A 22018-nucleotide genomic window follows, 5' to 3' on the forward strand; every position below is an offset into this window, starting at 1 on the left:
ACTTGGAATGCATACACAACAAGGTACATGCCAAACAATATCAACTTCATGGATGCAATGTTTTGAAACTGTCCCTCGTCAGATGGAATGATTCAAACAGTATAAATATGTAAGTATAAGTATCTTGGTCAAATAGTAATGTCCAATAACGTAATAGATATGTAATACATGAACATAAAATACATGAAACACTGATTCAGAAGAATTAGTTTTAAGTATCAACGAATCAGTTAAACTAGTCTTTTCTGTGAATTAGTTTTAAGTATTAACGAATCAGTTAAACAAGTTGCTGTGTGTTACATACTATTTCATACATACACTAGTCTAAGGAACATAATACCTAAGTCTTACTAGTCAAATCAGCAGTATATGCTACAGGAGTGTAGACTTATAATGAGAATAACTACACTCTACATGTAGTTAGCCATACTCCAAATACAGGGTAGCAAATGGAAATGGTTCATGACATAAATAAGTATATCGAAGAACAATCTCTGCAGCTACAATGTGAAAGAAATAAGAATGAAGATGTTTACTTCTGAATTCTATTTAACTTAAGTCAAGGTACATATAAGTATGCACATGCACTTGCTATTAGCCTGGTGATGGCAAACAAACTTGACAGCCAAATGTATCAAATGCCCAGGTTTGACAAAAGATGAAAACATGACAGTTTTGCACATATTAGACTGTACATTCTGCCCTACTTTCAGGATAACGAATTGATGTAACAGAACCAAGTGTACCAAACAGAATTGCTTTATAGAATATAATGTCTATCTTATCAAGTCATCAAAAGGGCAAGCATACAGGCATGAAATCACCTTACTATGGTTTGTTTCCAACTGTTTTAAGTCTCCCCAATGCTGTTTAGAGTGGCAAGAATAATGTCAGCATCCTGATGATGCGGACTGACGATATGCGTGCGGCGGTTGGAGCGCTGCAGCTGATTGGCCAGTTCGTGGAAGCCTCCATCTCCCGACAGCACAGTAAACGGCACAGACTTGGGGATGCGTTCATCCAAACGCCCAGCCTGTAACGTAAGTTACTAGCTTAGGTAAAAATTTCAACCTAATCAAAGGGCAGTTAACAATCAATGAACTCATAAACATAAATCTATTTCTAATGTAATCAAAAAACAAATAGGTTACTACAGCTTGTGCAGTTTTTGTATGTAGTTATCCAAAAACTTCCTCAAGGTGGTTTCGTAAAATCATACTTACGTGCACGCAAATAGCAAAGTCAGCTGCATCTTTTCTATTGGAGCACTGCGGGTGGAGGTAGAAACACTTCTTGCTCATGATGGTGTCATATGCCCTGTTGTTACGAGGGGGACACCAGATGCTGTTACCACCCTTGAACCCATACACAAAAGTCTTGTCAGTCAGAGGTTGGGGTAACCTGCTGAAGAATCGAGCCCAGTTGTCAAAGTCAACAAATATGACGTGTCGAACGTCTTCTGGTGGGTCAGGAGGAACACTATTGCTTGAGCCTGTACTCGCAATACTGCTGGTACCTGAGATAGTTGTCTGTGCCAATGGTACTGCACTACATGGCAAATTATCATGCTTTGCCTTCTTAGCAGAAGGGCCTGGGGTGTCAATAATTTGTGGTGTTGTTTCATAGGTCTGTGAGCTTGTCCGTTGGTGCTTTGCTTTCTTCTTCTTCTTCTTGTTTGCAGCAATAGGAAATGTCTTATTCAAATATGCAGGTGGCACTACTGATGATCTGTCTCCCCCTGATTCACTTCTGCATCTCTTGGTTCCATTGTTAATACCTGCCATATGATAATGGTTCCCAACTTCAGGGTTAATGCCAGGGGCACTCATGTCCAGATAGGTTCTGTTGGGCAGAGGTCCAGTGGAAGCAGGCGGCCTTGGGAGTAGAGGGAACCTGACAGTTTGGTTGAATGGAAGCTGTGTCATGGGTGGGGTTTGAATCCCAGACCTGCGCATGCGGTATGAGTTGGGTGCTTTGAGCACACCAGACACAGAGACTTGGGGAAAAGGGAACCTGACCAGCTGACTGCCTTGTGACTGCATGTTATTGGGAATGCTAGAAGGTGCACTGGCAGCTGAAGGGGATGATACAGCTGAGGAAGAGGAAGATGCAGTTGCTGTTGCAGCTGCCGATCTGCTAATAGCATTCAGTGGCTTGGTCAGTCTTCGCCATGGCCACGATGTTTGTTTTTGATTCATTCCAGTGGCAGTTGTCTCTGCATGCCATCCCTGGGTTACAAAGAGCACGGCCATGTTGTCCTGCTGTAGCTTTAGTAAACGTCCAGTTCCACTATGGATAGTCTGTGTATGGACTGATGCGGCTTGTACCGTAGTGAACGGGACATTGCACTCCACACAGTAAGACAACGGTGCCATCTCCTTTAACACTGCTAAGATAGACTTCCCAGCAATAGCTACTGGACTGCCGTTGCATCCGATGGTTACATAGTGGCGCTGGATCTGTGAATGTCGGGTGAATGAGGCAGGGCACTCGTCACACTTCACAGTGAACCTGACTTGCTCACACTTGGCAGTCAGTTGCAAATAGATGCTTCTTGTGAGGGGAATGGGCTGGATATCTGTGGAGTGAAGGAATGTTGGTTGATGGAAACATGTACAATCCTTTATCATACAACAACTGCATGTGTCATTGACAAAAGTGTAAATGCAAAACAAAAAAGGCAAACTTCTTCCAGTTGTCATTGCCACTTTCATATTGGGCTACACAAATTTTGTTGTTGTTGCTGTAATTCACTAATGTTGGTGTGCCATAAACTCACGTGGATAGTGTTGATGTCTCCTCTCCATGATATGTGCCAGACACTCCTCTGACCTGCCGAAGCACAGACCACAGGCTGGGCAGGCAAAGCACAGCACAGGGACACCTGGGAGCCTCCAGTTATGCTGGTGCAATATACAGTAGGTTTTCTATATTTTGTACAAATGAAGATTCACAGCAGAATATACAAACTAGCATCTATAATCCTGTTAAGCTAGAAACCTCTTTTGAGTGTGAGACATGTAAGACAGTAAAGACTAGGCAATACAAAGCAAAGTTACTGTAACAGTTAATATATTGTCTTCAAAATGTTTCAATTGCAGCTACAAATTTGTCACTTTTCTTGGGCTTGTCCTCTGATCATGACACAAACTAAACAAAGTAATGAAAACTAGCATCTCAAGTTTGTATAAGGATTATGATTGGTGACTTTAACCTCAAGCAAAATAGCAAAACAGTTAATATCCAAAGTATATATATTATCCAAACACAAAACTTGTCTTTTAATAAAGCACCAGAAGCAACATATCTAAGTTACTGCATCAAAGAGCTTTCTCTTTCTTGTCTTTATTTGTTGCCTCAGCCTTGAGCCATAAGACATGTCAATATTTCAGCTACCTTGAGCTTTGGGACCTTCATTGCCATGTCTACATGATGGTCGTGTGCAGCCCGGCCCAGGAAACACTTCCCACAGACAACACAGGCAAACTTGTCCATCCCATCCCTCTCACTAAGCTGTAGGGTCACGGTGGGGTTACACGGAGAGTGGCAGAACGTCTCCATGTGGGCTGAGGGAGGGTCCAATACAAGTAAGTATTGATTGTGAACTTGAACTAGTTAAGCTCACTGAAGTGGTTGTGACAGAGAACAGATACTAACTTTTAACTTAAGTTAAAAGGCCAATACTTACAGGTTTATTGTACAGGGGAAATTCCTATTAGCTTGATCTTTTTGACAAGGACAATAAATGGTGGACTACAGCTTAACGTCTATGACCCTTTCCAGTAGCTTGTTTGTCGATTCAGCAACAGTACCCTGGGATTCAAACTCTTGGTCCATAGGCAGGGTCACTGGCAACTGGGCTAAGCATACTACACTGTACCTTAGAAGTACAACAAGTTAATGACAAAATCTATTTCCCTAGGAGTTCAAGTTTAGTGAAAACACTTAAGTCACACTTCTTAAAGTTTTACATCAAAATCTTTAAACTTGTTAAAATCTAAAGATGGTTCTAATGTACCATCAGAAGTCAACTAAAACCCATCCAATAAAGGAACAGTAACTTACCGGTAAGCATGTAAGGTGTGGCAAACCTGGCAGCACAGTTGATGACAGGGCATGGGATTGGGCCATCCAGGGACTGTCTTGGCATCAGGTTCTTTTTCCTGTGACCTTTTTCCCATGGTGCTGGGGAACGACATTAAAATAAAAATTATTTCAAAACAAAGACTGGGCTGATTTTATTAATGCCCACACAATGTTTTCATCTTTTTGAGTGTTCACCTTTTGTGGTAGAAATAACATGGATTTAGTAACAAGATAGATTGTACAGTTAAATTACTGTGCCTGCATGTGGTCTATTCAATACAGTTCAGATGTTGCGGTATTTTATACCCAACCTAATTTTTGCAGTACTGTACCCATATGCAGCACTACTCAAATGTTCCTGACGATCCTACTTTATCTGAAATTCATTTCAAGACTTGCATTAACCTTAATGGATAAAATCAGACACAGTACCCAGTGAGACTAAATCTGGTTGACACATTTTGAGCACAATTGGTATAATAAAAAAAATATTTGAAAAATGTGGAATCCAGAATTTGGCAGCCTGCACTTTTGCAGGTCTACAGGAAAGACACATTGCATTTCATTCAAGCGACATATACAATGTGTATGTGTAACATACCTTTGTACTTCATCCACTGGTTGAGACCACTCTGTGCCTGCTGCAGTGCTGCACGTCTCTCAGGTGTGCTCTGGAACTGCTGTACCTGGTGACGACCATGCGCTACTTGGTTGCTGCACTTTTTCTGAAAATTTATAACATCTACAGGTGAGGCAAACTTTCAGCCTTGTGGTATCAAGCTTGGCTTTGTTTCAAAATCACCACAATTCTGTAAAAGTTTCTCTGATCCACCTAAAATACTACAAGCCAAGACCCAAGGTGGGCAAAAAATAATTCCAGCAAGTTAGTGTTGACATTTCACAATAACTAAAATAAAAGAATAGGATTTTGATTATTGCCCCTTATATCAATCAATAGTCCATGTATAATAAATGAGTTTAACCTTAAAGTTAGCTTTCTGTTTCTGCTTCTCTCTCTTGTCGAGCTCCACTTGAACCTTCAGCCTCTCCAGGGCAGACATGCGCCTCCCATCACTGGTGACAGTGGAAAAACTGGATGCCTCCTACAATGAATATCATACAGAAATACAGAATAATAGTGTAATGGTACGGTACCTTATATATGGAAAGTAAGTTGCCCTTGTGTTTGTACAAAACGTACACCCTTTTGATGTTCTCATACATTGAATCAAGTTGATGTTCAATAACATCAGAAAGATGTGCATTTTGTACAAACATCTATGTTCATTGAGTAATACTTAAGACAATGGTTGCTTGTAATCAGCAACTGTTATTTTTCTAGGGCCATTGGTATCACAAGCACTATAAGTTATAACTCACTTCAATTCAACATTGCTCAGCATGTACTTCATGACAACTTTTACATTTGATTGTATTGTAAGACATATCAATGTTAAATGGATTGAAAATATGTACTGTAATAACCTGGTGGCTGAGATCTCTGGCCAGCTGGGAATCCTCAAACTCCTGCACCAGCTGTACATCACTGTCTGAGTCTTGGTCACGTCTCTCCAGCTGGGAATGGAATCAGGAGATGACTAATGGTGCTATGATAGTTACATATCTAAGGTTCTCCCTTAAGCTCCTTGTGAACAGTGGTCAGCAAAGCTCGGCATCATTCAAATTCCTTACCTTGTACAATTGAACCTGTACATATCTACATATGGATCACCTGGCCAATGTGACAACTTTTCTGTGGTCCCTTGGATAATCTTGCCTAATGACACAGACATTCATTAAGAATCCTGTCTATAGTGACCACCTGTCCACATAGACCAGATATTATTGCTTCCAGGCTGATCATTTTGGGCAGTTCTGATGTCGACATTAGTAGCAGATATACTCCCTATGAAATTATATAACTTTAAGCTACAAGGCCAACATTTTCCCATTTGAACAGTAGCTTACATTGTACATTGGCAATAGAGTGCATTGCAATTACCTGTTTTTCTAGCTGCCTGGCCATCTCCTCATCACGTTTTATCTGCATCTCTTGTGTTATAATCACAGAATCATCATCATCATCACTGTCTGTTACAGGGAGAATGTTGTCATCATCTGGTGCTGACAGACTGATGACGTCCTCTCCTTCCTGTGTGTCAGGGTTGACCTGTTTCCAGAGCTCAGCAGCCAGCCTGGCATCCTCCTCCTCCTGTACTCTCCTGGCTGCCTCTCTGTCAACCTCATCTTCTGCTTGTAACTACATTAACAATGCAACAATTCATCAGGTCACAACATGCAGGCCATTTCCTGTATGACAGTTGAATACTTTCAATATAAGAAGCACTAGCTAGTAGTCAGCTATCAACAGCCACTTGCACATTAAAAGTTACAAAAAGACGAATTTAGACCATGTTCTGTCATACTCAGAGCAGTGCTAGTAGGGATGCTGGGACTACATGTAACTGTAGTTCTGCATTGTATCTTTTAGAGAGATTCTTTATCTAGTTTACATTTACCATGATAAAGCTACTTGTCCATAAAGACAATTAATACGCCATTATTCTCCATTTTTAAGAATATCATAGCAACATGCAGACAGATGTAATAAACTAAATGACATAATTCAAACCAGTCCTTTCGAATAGTACTAAAAATGAAGAGATTACAAACTGCCATCACCTGTCTAGCAAGTTCCTCATCCATCTTGAGCTGGTCCAAGATGATGTCATCTTCACCTAATTGCATCGGGCTGTGTTTTTCCTCTTCACTTTCTAAGATGGATATGTCTTCAGGTGGATCCTCACCGCTTTGTCCATTTGAACTCAACTGCAACAAGGAAGACAATCCTTTCATCTAGAGACAAAATTTTAAGACAAAAGGAGTAAAATATGCACAAGGCATGTTTGGAGACATTATTAGAGCCCTATAACCTTACCAAAAATCAATATTGTTGGACTTTCAAATGAATATAATCTTTTTTACATAATATTTTAAAAAAATACAACTAATCTGTCCACTATAGTAAATTTATCTAATTCAAGTTGCAACAATATATTTTGCAGTAACAGGGTAAATGAGTTTTTTATGATGCTTTGAACTGGCAGATGGAACAATAACATTTGGAAATGCATAAAATATATACTAGTACTTGTTATGCTACAGTTTTCTCCTATCACCTTAAAGATTTACATCAATATAATTTTTTTAACAAGAAAGTCTTGGCAAATCACAGCATGCAGGGATAATTATAAACCTTGTTCACAGCAGGGTTGTCTTGCTTCTCTTCCTCCATCTGCTCACGAGGTATCAAGACAATGTCTTCTTCCTCTTTATTCATGACATCAACACCTTCAGCTGAACACACGTTGACAACTACAGTAGACTCAACCTGACTGTGCGATGTATCAGCTTTGTTTGTCTCAACTCTGTTTCTGTTCAAATCAGTTGGTGATGGTAAGGTGGGAGGTCTCTGCCTGCTCTGTGGCATGTCTGCAGGCTTTCGTGCATCGACCTGAAGGAGTGGACAGATGTAACCAACACAATGTCAAAAGTGTTATATTTTCAAGCTGAATGATAACTTTTAGCACCATTGACAGGTTGTTCTGTTAAACATACATCTGTAACAGTTAGCAAAACTAGTTACCTGAGATGCCACGTGTATGTCCTCTGGACCAGTGGCCTCTTCCACTGTCCTCTCTCCTAGTCCTACTGAGCTATTGTCATTAGAATCCATCAGTACATCTGAAATCAACAGAGAAGATGAGTGTTTTATCTATAATTTCGGTGGGGTCCCAGTTGTAATAAGTAGTACTAGTGGAGGCAGTGTGGAAATTTAATTCATTGCTCTATATCATTTAGGGGTCTAGGATAAGACTGTAAGAATGAAGGAGGTTATATATATATCATGGAGATTACATAGAGTTAACATTTACCTCTATATCCTTGTATATGATCTCATATAACGTTCTTGCATTGAAAGATTCAAAAACAGTGCATAAGTTACTAGAAATACATACAGCGAATGAATAAATCACCTCTAAAACACGAGCATCATTCAAAGTGAACATCATTGTAACACGTTTAAACTAAAGCTATATCTAACGGGGTCTAAACGGTTTCGACTTACTGTACACATATAATGCACATGTGACAGAAATATCAACCACGAATTTTCCCGCCACATTCGTTGTCATTTAAAAACAAACTTTCCGCCGTACCTCGCTCGTTGCTTAGCGGTTATGACAACACTATAAAATTTATATCTGACTGTATGTCCTGCATTTGACCTGTTAAGGCTACACTTACGTTTTACTGGCTAAAAGAAAACCTCTACTTCGAACTTTTCGCAAGTCTAGACGTAGACCCGCCTGACGATATCTGTTGTGAGGAAAAGGTCAACAGAAGATTTCATTCTCTAAGGTAGGTGATATTAGGATTATATAGCAAGAAAAAAACAGTCCTTACAATTCTATACGCACTAAAGAATATATTCAGTGCTCTTGATTTATAAAAGAAACAATTTTTGTAGTAGAATCTAAATTAAATGATTTTTTTTATATTCTTAATATTCTTTGCACCCCTTGTAGATGAAATCGGCCATCTCGGGTCATATGTAAATTTGGCAGCCTCGTTTTGAAGTAACATTCCAGCGACGAAATTCGACCGCGAGAAAAGATGTGTACTAACTGACAAGAACTGGGATTTACCACGAATTCACAGGAAACCTGACAACTTTTCAACATGCAACTCAAGCATATGAAGAACCTGCTCCCTCCAACGGTATAGTTTGTCTCCAGAGTTTTACCTAATTTTAGTGATTGGTTTATTTGTATGGTTTGAAGGGGGAGGGGGGCGTATTTGACTGGGTTTCCATGACGAAAAGTGAAGCCGTCGAATCATAACATGGTTTGTATATTTTTTGAAAGACCCTTTTTAGTCTGTTGAGTGGTAACAACGTTGACTTAAAACATGAAGATTTTGCTGTCATCGTTTGCCTGCTTATACACATTTGTCTTGGGAACGAAAAATGTAGTTGTCAACGCAGCAACGTGAAGTTTATATTGTAATAACTTGTTGTTGGCGGTGAAATTGTCAACATGTAAATATGATGAAACAAATGTAGTGAAATATTCCCAGTTAATATTGTTGAGTTGGTCTAGCTATGTTTTGTTTTCTTGATTATTTTTATTCACTTAATTATCTTTTTACTACTTTCTTAGGTTGGACATCGCCGGGTAATTTTCTGCCTTTTCTAAAATCAAAGATTCACTTAAGTCTTTCAAAAGCATAGTCTAGCAGCTGATGTGGTAAAAGAAACTTAAGTTTGGTCACATGTTTATTTGTAAAAGAAACACAGAACTGTATTTACTAATAGGTATTTTCAGAATTGGTTTGGCTTCCTCACTTCTGCACTGCAGTCAAGGCTATTCCATTTTATTGTCCTTTAACCCATTTGATTTTCAAAATGCTATTCACTACTTACTGTGGTTTTCAAAATGCTATTCACTACTTACTGTGGCCGTGCTCCCGCTCCAGTGATATTCAAAACACTTTTACGTCCTCCCTTTAAATTGCATTAGAATAGAAATGCAATTGGGGAAAATACACTCCAAACTTCCCTTCTACTTAAAACTTTTTGAATGGGATAGCCCTTTATGTGTTACACTTTCACCTGAGTATATGACTATGAGTTGTGTTTCTTGTTCTATTTTGGGGGACAGTCCAGTGTATTATACAGTGTTTTGCCTTGTTGCATTTAAAGAGTATTATTTTGACATGATTGCATTTGTATTAGGAAATTTTCATTACTTGATATTTCAAGTCCATCACATTCACCACATTCACAGTTTAACTGCACCTGAATTCAGAATAAGTGACTATTAAATTGCACTTTCTTTTACAGGGATTTAAGTTTGTGGTCAAACTTGAAATTAGTCTGTATTACAGAAATACTACGTTGCAATCAAAAAAGAAATATTTGCTGGGTCATGAATTTAAGGTGGAGAGGTCACTTCGAAAACAGCAAGCTGAGGTAAAGCCACTGTAAACCTAAAAGTTTCAAGACTTACATTATCAACCATTGCCATTCCCTTATGCTGTCACTTGTGAAATCATTTCTTTGTTGGCAATGTCCTATTGACAGGAGGGTGCTTCGAAGGTGATGTGCCTGACCTGGTCCCCCAACAATGCCAAACTGGCCGTGTGCACCGTGGACAGGGTTGTGCTTCTGTATGATGAGCAGGGAGAGAAGAGAGACAAGTTCTCAACCAAGCCTGCTGATTCAAAGGTTAGTAAAGTTCAAATAAGTACAAAGACATGCATACTTGTATGTATACAATCGATATATAATTGATCCTCTGCCATCGTCACATGATTTAACAATAACATGTATTCATATCAATTTGTCTCACCCAGTTTGGCAAAAGAAGCTACATGGTGAAGGCCATGGCATTTTCTCCTGACTCTGCCAAGATTGCAGTGGGACAGACAGACAACATCATCTATGTGTACAAGATTGGGGAAGAATGGTGGGTTTCATTCACACGTTCCCAATTTCAACTTGAGTTGTACTCACTTAGATTTCCTGCTTTTGTTCATTAATGGTGTTAATGCAACCCAACCGTTAATAGCTGAATACTGTAACTAGTAAGTACCCTTCAGTTCCAAGGGATTTAATTTCATGTTAGTTAGAATATGGATCTGGAGTGTTGGCAGTGGCTTTTAGTTTTAGTCCGTGGTTGAAGGGAATATAGGTTCGCAGAAGACAGAACAAGCATTCTGCTTATTCTCGCGTTTGTTTTGACTTTGAGTGAAGATTTTACAGCAAAAATCCAAAAGATTTAACTGCTGCAAGAATTCCTACATTTACAGTATTTACAGTTAGAAGTTGATACACTGCGACATGATTTCTTTCTGATATTTCATGAGATATTTACACATGTATGTCATATTTGGACAAATTTCTTTTCCAGGGGAGAGAAGAAGGTTATCTGCAACAAGTTTATTCAAACTGTAAGTATCAAAAGGCACTCACATATTTTGATAGTCCGTATATACATGTAAAGATCTTGGATATTTTAGAAAGGACATTCTAATGTTCCCCTGTATACAATGCAGCTTTATGTTTTGTTATTTGTTTGTTCTTGCAGAGTGCTGTGACTTGCCTGATCTGGCCTCCTGATCAGAACATCATTTTTGGCCTTGCTGATGGAAAGGTAGGTTTAGTTCTAGACATGCACCCTCCTCTTGTTATGGTCCTATACAACAACCAATGACGTGACAGTCAACATGGCAACCCTAAAAGCTTAACCGGATAGTGAGTGTAAGTGTGTGATTTGTAACAAAAAGATATATCCTCAAGCCTTCCTGTTGCTGTTTCAGATCCGTGTTGCTAACACCAAGAACAACAAGTCCTCTACCATCTATGGTACAGATTCATATGTGGTGTCTCTGACAGCAAAGTAAGTGCATTTCCCATGTTTAGAAGTTTAGATAATCATTGTTCATTTTTCAGTGTTGTTTGTAAAGCAAATTATCTCTACTAGAATGTAATGTGTTTGTATAGATTCAAAATGGTTCTACATTTACCTAAGGACCAACTGGTCAATGTGGCCACCTTTTGGTGGTCCCTTAGATAATTTTATAATTTATCTTGTAATCATGCATTAAATCAATATTTTATCATCTATGATTGTACAGTGCACATTTTTTTACCTAGACATCTGCTAATAGTAATAATGATTTTCTATCAGCAATGCATAGTTTATGCTTGTAAGACAACATACTTCATCAACAAGCTTCTTTCATTCTTGTCAATAAATGATATTTCCTCTCTTCACTGCTTTTCTGGAAATACAGCTCAGATCGGTATGTTTTTGTTGTTGTTGTTGCATGCCACCACTTGTTTGTGCTTAACTCACTCCATGTAGATAACACTGGTCTGTTTAGTATTGTTTCATTTCATCTACATGCACATGCGCAGAGCCCTACATTTTTTATATATACCATAACGTACATGCCAGTTCAGTGCAGTTATTAAATTCATATAGCACCACTACTATTTTGTAACCATTTGCCAAAGCACCCACAAAAACAGAGCAATCTGACCCATGGGAGGGGTAGTACCTACCAAATGTAGGTGATGCAGAAATGCAGCAGAATACACCCCAAGAAACACACATTTCAGTGAAAAATGTGCTAGAAGTTGAGAATACGTTTTGTCCACAAACACTGCCAGATGATAAGAAGGTAAATTCCAATGTTCCAATTCGTATTTTCAAATTTTCAGCATTACTATATGCAATGTACTGGCACATTCTATCTATTCTATAGCCCATGGGATACAAGGCTTGTGGGATACCATAAGGTACAGTCTAGTTTGAGACAACCATACGGAACATTATGATCTAATAATGAAGGCTCTGGTATGACATGAGAACTAATTCTTGGATAAGTACATGTATAGATGTGTATCAGTCATTCCCAATTGAAGCAGAATTTGATATGACTCCTTATAGCACCTCTGGAAAGGGCATCCTGTCTGGCCATGCTGACGGCTCTATTGTCCGCTACTTCTTTGATGATGAGGGAACTGGAGATTCACAGGTATGACTTACACCATTATAGACTTCAAGGGATATTGACATGTACTGACCTTCTTTGAATTGTAATGATAATTTTCTGTAAGCTGTTTCAGGATGTAACATCATTACATCAAGTCTCCTGAGTGAAACTATATCACAAACAAAATTTGCTTTCAATAATTTTGCTTTCAACATCCAGGTGCCTTTGTTAAGAGCACAACATTGTACATTGTTAGGGATTTGAACCCAGTACCTTTATTTTGATTTAGATTTTGAGTCAATACCTTGCTACTTTTTTCTTATAAACCTCTAGTAGGTAAAGCTGAACTTCCTGTAATTTACAGAAAAACAGTTCGGAATCCATGTAACTCAGTTACCTTTCCATCCACAGGGAAAGATCTGCACCCACGGGTGTCCTCCGTACGCCCTGGCCTGGGCTGCCAACAGCATCATGGTGGCGGGATGCGACAAGCGCGTGATCGTGTACGGGAAGGACGGGCGGTCCATCCAGCAGTTTGACTACAGCCGTGATGATGATGAGAAGGAGCTGACCACGGCTGTGTGCAGTCCCAGCGGACAGTCAGTGGTGGTTGGCAGCTATGACAGGTGAAGTTACCCTTACAGATTAGGCACACTTTTATTCTACAAGGATATCAACTGCAAGTTAAAGCTGATATTTTCTCCACTTGGGAAATTTGTACATTATTGAAAAGTTTACAACAACCAGGTAAGTGTAGATCTATGAACAAAATTAGACCTACATGTACATGTATTCATGAAATAACAAGGTTGTCTTGTACCAGTCAAGTCATAAAGTCAATGGTTTATCAAAGTTTGCACTTTGTCCAAGATTTTAACTCTACAATGATCATTACACTAGGCTGCGAGTGTACAACTGGAGCCCCAGGAAGGGCCTGTGGGATGAGGCTAAGCCAAAGGAGATCCCAAACCTCTACACCATCACTGCCCTGGCCTGGAAGAGGGATGGGTCCAGGCTAACTGCTGTGAGTACAATGTATATCATTGGTTTGACTGTAATGACTGTATAGAATTGACTTATTCAAATGACATTGTAGATTTGTATGTGGTGTATTAGTCACATATATGTATTTGATGGTATCCTTTAATCAAACCTCCTAGTAGTATGATGATATCAGTGCTGTTTGGAATGACAGTGCCCAGTGCTTATGAATACCTGCAGTTTGACTGCAAACTGCAAGATGGTGCTTTTGTACATTGCTTAGACTTGTGTTTGTGCCATCATGACAGGGGACACTGTGTGGAGGAGTAGAGCTGTTTGACTGCTGTCTACGTAGGTCCATCTATAAGAACAAGTTTGAGATGACATATGTTGGGCTAAGTCAGGTAAGAATACAAAACAAACACCTACTGTCATGTTGCTAAACTATTAATTTCAAACAGGACATCTTAAAGAATATGATAGTATATTGTTGTATTGTTTGTAATGATATGTTTTATTTTCTGCAAAGCTTGGTCATAGAATACCCAGGTGGTCCAATATCTGGACAATTTGCATGTGCCAACATAGCTTGACAGGTTATGCCAGGTTCCCATGGTGACAGAGAATCGTGTGAGCCCCTATTGGTACTTCTAGGAATAGGAATGGTTTTCTATTGAGCTACATGTATATGGTCATGAGCTCTTGGCAAGAGGGCCCAATAACTAGCCTCTTAAAGCAAGCAGGATAATTGTGTAGCATAGGCTAGGGTGAGGCTAAATTCGTCTATCGTAACCTGGGCTTCACTTTCTATTATCTATACTTCCTGTTGGAGAAAGAAGTCATCTCTCAGAAATCACAGCTATGTTACTGGTCCATTGCAGGTCATTGTGAAGAACCTGTCATCAGGCACCCGTGTAGTCCTGAAGTCTCACTATGGATATGAAATTGAGGAGGTCAAGATCATGGGTAAAGACCGGTTCCTGGTGGCTCACACCTCCGACACCATCCTCCTGGGGGACCTGAAGACCAACAAGCTCAGCGAGGTGCCCTGGCAGAACACCGGCGGGAACGAGAAGTTCTTCTTTGAGAACGAGACTGTGTGCATGATCTTCAACGCAGGGGAGCTGACGCTTGTGGAGTACGGAGCCAACGAGATTCTGGGATCTGTCCGTACTGAGTTCATGAACCCACATCTCATCAGGTAAATAAGTTCTGGCCTTGATAGTCATTGCAGGTCTTATTCATTTCGAGAACATGATTTTTATATACATTTAATGTACTGATGAATTTGTACAGAAATGATGCTGACAAACTGAACAGTTAATATCCACTTTCTACTTGTACTGTTGCAGTAGTAACTAACGTAGCAATATTGGTACACTTTGAGTTACCAGTACGAGACTGTCAGTACCATGGATTTCATTTACATATAGGTCCAAAATCCTGGTACTATACTACAATAGACCTTCACTCAGACTAAAACAACTTGACTCATTCCTGCCATGAAGATGAAAATTTAGACTGGACACATGGACCTCTGTACTAGTACATGTACCTGTACCTAATGTTATGTTTGTGTAGGCAGCAGATAGTAATGTAGTAGAGGTTTCTAGAGACTGAAGATAGGAATGGTTGTGTTTTATCCCCAGTGTTCGGCTGAATGAGAGGTCCATCCAGGGACAGGAGGATAACAAGAAGATGGCGTATCTGATGGACATGAAGACTATAGCCATCATGGACCTGAACATGGGGTATACCATCTCCTCCATCAGCCATGACTCCAAGATAGACTGGCTGGAACTCAATGAGACAGGTCGCAAACTTCTCTTCAGGGACAAGAGGATGAGGGTAGGTGTTTGCATGCTTGTTTGATTTGCATAAGTGGTAAACCATCTTTTGATGTAGTCAAAGTTCAAAGTTCCTTCCCGCGCCTGATGGCGCATAGGGCAGCGCCCATCTCCGTTTCAGTAGCCCTTGGGCCACACAACGCAATCACTACAGCAGAGGGCTAGTCCACTGGTAGTGGTGTGTGTTCAACTTCCATACTCTTTCCCGAATGCTGAGTGCTAAGCAGAGAAAGAAGCATGTACCATTTTTAAAGTCTTTGGTATGACTCGGCCGGGGTTTGAACTCACGACCTACCGAATGCAAGGAGAACACTCTACCCACTAGGCCATTGCACCTTTTGATGTAACACATAGAAAATACAAGGCTTAGTTTGTAATAAGACTGGACTGTAAATTTGAATGAGCTAAGGAAAGCTTTGTATGTTTCCTTACTTCAGGCCCTTCAGTGTTCAGAAGAATCTCATGTCTACTAGTGAATACAGGTGTTTGAAAATATGCTTTACCAGATACTGACTGTTTTCTTGTCCCTTTGCAGCTGCACATTTATGACCTGGAGTCTCAGGTGAAGACCACCATGCTGAACTACTGCTCCTACGTGCAGTGGGTCCCCAACAGTGATGTGGTGGTGGCTCAGAACAGGGGAAACCTCTGTGTTTGGTACAACATTGATGCACCAGAGAGGGTCACCATGTTTCCCATCAAGGTAGTTATCATTAGTGCAATAGTGGCACATAATAGTACTCCACCGATGCTCAACAGTTGTGTGTGTCAGTGGTGAGAATGATCAGTGTGTACGCTACCAATGTTGTGTCTGTCCTTGGTACTGAATGGTGTTTTATGTTCTTATGATGTTGAAGTCTTGTAGAAACTTTGTATTTTTCTATATATCCCTTAAGTTTATAGAATAAGAGACTCGATGTTGATAGTGTCTGTTTTCATGAATAGACAAGTCGACACTGAATATAGAAGTCAGGTGGTAAGTCATTTACTATGTTATACTTTTTACCTTACCCCTTCCAGGGTGACATTGTTGACTTGGAGCGTAATGAAGGTAAGACAGATGTGATAGTGAATGAAGGCGTCACCACCATCTCTTACACACTGGACGAGGGACTGATTGAGTTTGGGACAGCCATCGATGATGCAGACTTTCCAAGGTTAGTCTTTCCACCAGGACAGAAATAGACTTACTCCTTCATACTTTCTTGATCAAAATATTACTAAGCCACTTAAAGCATGCACCCCTGATTTGAGTTAACTGCCGGACCTGGTAAGCTGCCGGACCCGGTAAGCTGCTGGACCCGGTAAGGCGGCAGATCCGGTAAGCTGCCGGACCCGGTAAGCTGTCGTACCCGGTAAGCTGCCGGACCCGGTAAGCTGCCGGACCTGGTAAGGCGGCAGACCCGGTAAGGCGGCAGATCCGGTAAGCTGCCGGACCCGGTAAGCTGCCGGACCCGGTAAGCTGCCGGACCCGGTAAGCTGTCGTACCCGGTAAGCTGCCGGACCCGGTAAGCTGCCGGACCCGGTAAGCCGGCAGATCCGGTAAGCTGCCGGACCCGGTATGTTGCCGGACCCGGTAAGCTGCCGGACCCGGTAAGCTGCCGGACCCGGTAAGCTGCCGGACCCGGTAAGCTGCCGGACCCGGTAAGGCGGCAGATCCGGTAAGCTGCCGGACCCGGTAAGCTGCCGGACCCGGTAAGCTGTCATACCCGGTAAGCTGCCGGACCCGGTAAGCTGCCGGACCCGGTAAGCTGCCGGACCCGGTAAGCTGCCGGACCCGGTAAGCTGCCGGACCCGGTAAGCTGCCGGACCCGGTAAGGCGGCAGACCCGGTAAGGCGGCTGATCCAGTAAGCTGCCAGACCCGGTAAGCTGTCGGACCCGGTAAGCTGTCGGACCCGGTAAGCTGCCGGACCCGGTAAGCTGCCGGACCCGGTAAGTTGCCGGACCCGGTAAGCTGCCGGACCCGGTAAGCTGCCGGACCCGGTAAGCTGCCAGACCCGGTAAGGCGGCAGACCCGGTAAGGCGGCAGATCCGGTAAGCTGCCGGACCCGGTAAGTTGCCGGACCCGGTAAGCTGCCTTACCCGGTAAGCTGCCGGACCCGGTAAGTTGCCGGACCCGGTAAGCTGCCGGACCTGGTTAATTCCAGACCTGGTATGTTACCTCACTTGGTAATATGCCGGACCCAGTAAGCTGCCGGACCCGGTAAGCTGCCAGACTCGGTAAGCTGCCGGACCCGGTAAGCTGCCGGACCCGGTAAGCTGCCAGACTCGGTAAGCTGCCGACCTGGTCAGGTACCGGATCCGATAAGCTGCCAGATTCAGTTTCGTGACAGATCTGGTTAGGTACAGCCTTTTATAAATGCCACCTTCCTGTTTTTCCCAGAGCTGCAGCTTTCCTGGAGTCCCTTGAGATGTCCTCTGAGACAGAAGCCATGTGGAAGACCCTGAGTAAACTGTCCCTGGAGGCTCAGCAGCTGCACATTGCAGAGCGCTGCTATGCTGCCTTGGGAGATGTAGCCAAAGCCAAGTACCTGCAGGATGTCAACAAACTGGCTGAGAAGGCTGCAGAAGACATGGTGAGGGGCTGTTGTTTAGACCGTGTGATGAGTCATCAAGTTTGATACAGGGAACTTGACTTGTTGTTTATGTGCTGTTTTAACCAGTCAACATACAGGATGATAATTTTCACACCTTTCCACAGAGGCTGCAACCTCTGAGCAACCAACAGCTTGACAAGATCACTCAATGCATTGGACAAGGAACAGATTTTTGTTTTGCCTTTTTTAAAACTTTTGCACCTTGTACCATGTTCCAATCATTAAATGAGAGGTTACCTGATCAAATTTCGGCTGCTCAGTAGTTGCCCAGGGATCTCTGTCTAGTGAAAGAAGGGGCTTACAAATGAAGTAAAAGGCGTTAAATGCATAAAAGTTATACTTTGCACTGTAATGGAAGTTCTGAAACTCTCTCTAACACAGGGAGGTGATGGTATGGACCACTATGTGGTGCGTGCTAAGCTGGCCATGCTGGACAAACAGTTTGGTCAGGCAGAGGCCATCTACCTGGAGCAGAATGAGATTGACAAGGCCATGGAGATGTACCAGGAGCTGCACAAGTGGGACGAGTCCATCTCCGTGGCTGAGGCAAAGGTACACAGGATGTGCTGGGATTCTTCTCTCCTAACAACTGCTTTGTTTAACCCTTCCGCTGCTGGATAAAGTTCATTTGCTTTTAAGGATTTTAGGTCTGGTCTCATTGAGATGGTATTGAGAGTGTTTGTGCTGGCAGATGTATCATAAGACATAATTCTGATCGCCTGTCAGTATCCAAATCTCAAATTTGGTTACAGTGTTGTCAGTGGCACTATTTCTATTGCCATGTCATCTGTAGATGAACTTCAAACTGCTGGTCTGATCCCTTTAAGAAAGATATCATAGTACTCGTAACTACAATCTTATGTTGTACTGTTTGTATATATGCAGCACCACCCAGAGCTGGAGACCCTGCGCAGGAACTACTACCAGTGGCTCATGGACACCAACCAGGAGGAGAAGGCTGGAGAGGTCAGTAACAAACACTGGTCTAGTTTTGTAGGTGAAGTCAAATCTGGATTTTTTGGAAATTTTTTTCACTTGCATTCTTCAGGCATTTGAACAACAACTTTTTTCAACCATGCTTTCCAATGCTTATTTTCAATAGTTTGTAGGCTGATTAGCAATGTTAAAATTGCTGTCCTTGGTACTGAATGGGTGCTGAATTTGAAGAACAATTTATTTTCCTACAGGCTTTTCAATTTTGATTTTCTATAGTTTGTAGGCTGATTAGCATTGGTAAAACTGTTGTCCTTGGTGCTGAATGGTTTTCGTCTGGTCAGACATTTGTTTCATTCCTATGACAACAGAAGATTATTGATCTTTATGAAATATTTCCTTGCAAAATATTTAGTTTTTGTAAATATCTTGCTTTAGTGGAAGTTTCTTGCTGATTGTTTCTCAATAATTATGCAAATGACATCCAATCTATATCTCTATGTTATCTATATATGGTGATTCACAGGAATTGAGATAACCTTTGACCCGTTATATCTACAATTCCTGTCAGTGACACCTACGATTTCTAGTCACTCTGATACGTAGTGAGACATGCCTAGCATATAGAATAATTGACTATGTACAGCAGCACAGTCACACAGGCGGGCGAAAATAATGCCTCCATTCATGGATATAACAAATTCCTGACCAGGGAAAGGGTCCATGTTGACATTCTAACATCCTGACATTGCAGGTGAAGGAGAACGAAGGAGACTACATCGCAGCCATTAACCTGTACATGAAGGCAGGGTTACCAGCCAAGGCAGCTCGGCTGGTCACCAGTCACGAGGAGCTGCTGTCCAACACTGACCTGGTGTCCAGGATCGCCAGCGCTCTCATCAAGGGAGAGTTCTATGAGAGGGTGAGTCTTAGAGATGGATCTACAGGGTTGGTACATGTAGGCCCCGCTGTTTTTGTCACAGTGGTAGGGTTGAATGCTGTAGGAAATAACATACCCTGGGAAAGGAAAAACTCACATTGTCATTTATGTGCGCTCAGATCCAGCCATATGATAATGTTTGTTATTAATTGGAAAAAAATACTGAAAACTTTGTGATTCATTACATTTTGTATGCTTTTTTGTTGAGGGTTGCACACTACCTGGGCTTGGTGATCGCTTATCGACCATTTAGCACCCCAAATTATAATTAGATATAGGTAAATCATAATTAGATTATAACTACATATTGTTGATAGATAATGTACTAAACATGAAATGTTTCTATCCTGTAGGCTGGAGACATGTTTGAACAGATCCGGCAGAACCAGCGCGCCCTGGAGTGCTACCGTAAGGGCCACGCGTACCGGCGTGCCGTGGAGCTGGCGCGGTCGTCCTTCCCTAACGAGGTGGTGCGTCTGGAGGAGGAGTGGGGAGACTGGCTGGTCGCACAGAAACAACTGGACGCTGCCATCAACCACTACATCGAAGCTGGGTACATACAATATTGTGTATTATAGTGGTTAGCTATTGGCAGTGTGTGTGTAAACATTATATCCATTGTATAACTGAAGCTAGATTTATTATTATAACATTCTTTTTATGAACTGAAGATCCAAGATTGTACAGTTTCCAAAATAGTATCTCTTGTAACTGTATCCCAAGTCTTTTAAATCTGGAACAGTTAACCTCTTTCAGTACTGTTTCAGTACAGCAACTGTACTACAGAATTCTTTCAATTGCAGTTAAAACACTGCAGCTGTATTGCAGCAATACCTCCTTCTCTCTTCTAGAAGTAGAATCCATCACTTCAAGTCCTAAACGTGGATAAAGCTATTTTCTACTTTTGTTTTTACTCAGCTGCTCACTGAAGGCCATAGACTCTGCCATCCAGTCCCGCCAGTGGAACAAGGCTGTACAGATAGTGGAACTGCAGGATCCGTCTGTAGCAGCCAAGTACTACTACAAGATAGGCCAGCACTATGCCTCCATACAGGAGCTAGAGGTAAGGAAGACAATGTCAGAAGATTAAAGAAATGTCTGTGCCAAGTCTTAAGTCTTAACATTTTGAAACTGCACCTTCATAGACTAGATTGGTTCAATGGCTAAATGAGTAGAGTGTTTACCTTAAATTCTGTAGGTCTTGAGTTCAATCACCAACTGAGTCGTACTTTAAAAATGGTACATACTGCTTCTCTACGTATCAATCAGCATTTGTAAAGAGGAAAACCAGTAGGCCTATGAATATATTGCCTTCAGTTCCTTTTAACTAAGATATTTCCCTTCCTGATGCCCCTAGACTGCAGAGCGGTTCTTTGTGAAGTCAGGCCACACTAAGGAAGCCATTGAGATGTACACATCCTCTGGCAAGTGGGAGGCTGCACACAAGGTGAGGCAATCATCGATGTACTTATGTGTCCATAGAACCTTATAATTTGAACATTATCATTCATGTATTACTGTTGTTAGAGTAAGATTGGAATATATATATCTTTCATAATATGCCCTGTAGTTTGGTGTAGTCAACTGTTCCTAAAACATGGATTGTATTTTTGTCCATGTTGCAGCTGGCCATGACATGTATGAAGCCAGAGGATGTGGCAGTGTTGTACATCACACAGGCACAACAGCTGGAGTCTCAGGGTCGTTACAGGGAGGCAGAGAGGTAAGGACTCAGAAGTCTGGAAACCTTTTTATATGCCAGTTTTGTACATGTAGTTAAGCGCTTATCAACAAGCTTATGATCAGTCCTCTGATCCTTCTTCTCAAGATCTAATGACTCGAAGTCTAATATGTCATGTCCTCTCAATTACCAATTGATAATCACACGTGAACTTTCATTGGAATGTCTGTAAACGTATTATGACATATTGTGTCTTGTGACATATCTGGGCTGTGATAAATGTTCCATATATACATTGCTTTTCAATTTCACATTAGATTTTGTTGAATAGCATTTGTGGGATTGCTTCAGCCAAACTCTATTGACAAAAAGTCAGAGGATGAATCC

The 22018-nt window shown here is 41.4% G+C and overlaps 2 protein-coding genes across 4 annotated transcripts in view; one reads left to right on the top strand and one right to left on the bottom strand.

Annotated features, from left to right (window-relative positions):
- Positions 1-277: 277 nt before the first annotated feature.
- Positions 278-8510, bottom strand: LOC118410580 (E3 SUMO-protein ligase ZNF451-like). 3 transcript variants are annotated; one of them, XM_035812354.1, is made up of 13 exons: positions 8395-8510; positions 7733-7830; positions 7343-7600; positions 6769-6915; positions 6089-6346; positions 5572-5661; positions 5070-5189; positions 4688-4811; positions 4066-4185; positions 3397-3566; positions 2780-2903; positions 1224-2578; positions 278-1033 (listed from the first exon to the last, which is right to left on the bottom strand). In XM_035812354.1, exons 2-13 carry the CDS (start codon positions 7820-7822, stop codon positions 851-853), a joined length of 3039 nt encoding a protein of 1012 aa, XP_035668247.1. In that variant the 5' UTR covers positions 7823-7830; positions 8395-8510; the 3' UTR covers positions 278-850. The 3 variants fall into 3 exon arrangements, with proteins under 3 accessions (XP_035668247.1, XP_035668248.1, XP_035668249.1); XM_035812355.1 differs by having other exon boundaries at positions 8307-8448; XM_035812356.1 differs by lacking the exon at positions 7733-7830 and having other exon boundaries at positions 8395-8494.
- Positions 8511-8694: 184 nt separating this feature from the next.
- The window catches only part of LOC118410582 (intraflagellar transport protein 172 homolog), a 30602-nt gene continuing 17278 nt past the window's right edge, over positions 8695-22018 (top strand). Inside the window, exons 1-22 of the mRNA XM_035812359.1 lie at positions 8695-8868; positions 10232-10375; positions 10504-10616; positions 11061-11100; positions 11238-11303; positions 11470-11549; positions 12606-12693; positions 13063-13277; positions 13552-13675; positions 13941-14036; positions 14514-14833; positions 15282-15480; positions 16015-16182; positions 16500-16636; positions 17864-18056; positions 18459-18629; positions 18963-19043; positions 19765-19932; positions 20304-20503; positions 20869-21013; positions 21308-21397; positions 21576-21673. Coding sequence (XP_035668252.1) covers positions 8830-8868; positions 10232-10375; positions 10504-10616; positions 11061-11100; positions 11238-11303; positions 11470-11549; positions 12606-12693; positions 13063-13277; positions 13552-13675; positions 13941-14036; positions 14514-14833; positions 15282-15480; positions 16015-16182; positions 16500-16636; positions 17864-18056; positions 18459-18629; positions 18963-19043; positions 19765-19932; positions 20304-20503; positions 20869-21013; positions 21308-21397; positions 21576-21673 — 2975 coding nt within the window. The 5' untranslated portion in view covers positions 8695-8829. The remainder of the gene's footprint in view (positions 8869-10231; positions 10376-10503; positions 10617-11060; positions 11101-11237; positions 11304-11469; positions 11550-12605; positions 12694-13062; positions 13278-13551; positions 13676-13940; positions 14037-14513; positions 14834-15281; positions 15481-16014; positions 16183-16499; positions 16637-17863; positions 18057-18458; positions 18630-18962; positions 19044-19764; positions 19933-20303; positions 20504-20868; positions 21014-21307; positions 21398-21575; positions 21674-22018) is intronic.

This window comes from Branchiostoma floridae, chromosome 2, assembly GCF_000003815.2.
Source record: "Branchiostoma floridae strain S238N-H82 chromosome 2, Bfl_VNyyK, whole genome shotgun sequence".
NCBI lineage: Eukaryota > Metazoa > Chordata > Leptocardii > Amphioxiformes > Branchiostomatidae > Branchiostoma > Branchiostoma floridae.

Excerpts from the sequence above, each read along its gene's own strand:
- LOC118410580 (XM_035812354.1), bottom strand. The coding sequence starts at position 7,822 with ATGGATTCTAATGACAATAGCTCAGTAGGACTAGGAGAGAGGACAGTG. Across the intron at positions 7,601-7,732 it reads ACATACACGTGGCATCTCAG|GTCGATGCACGAAAGCCTGC; the intron begins GTAACTAGTTTT and ends CCACTCCTTCAG. Across the intron at positions 5,190-5,571 it reads CCAGAGATCTCAGCCACCAG|GAGGCATCCAGTTTTTCCAC; the intron begins GTTATTACAGTA and ends TATTCATTGTAG.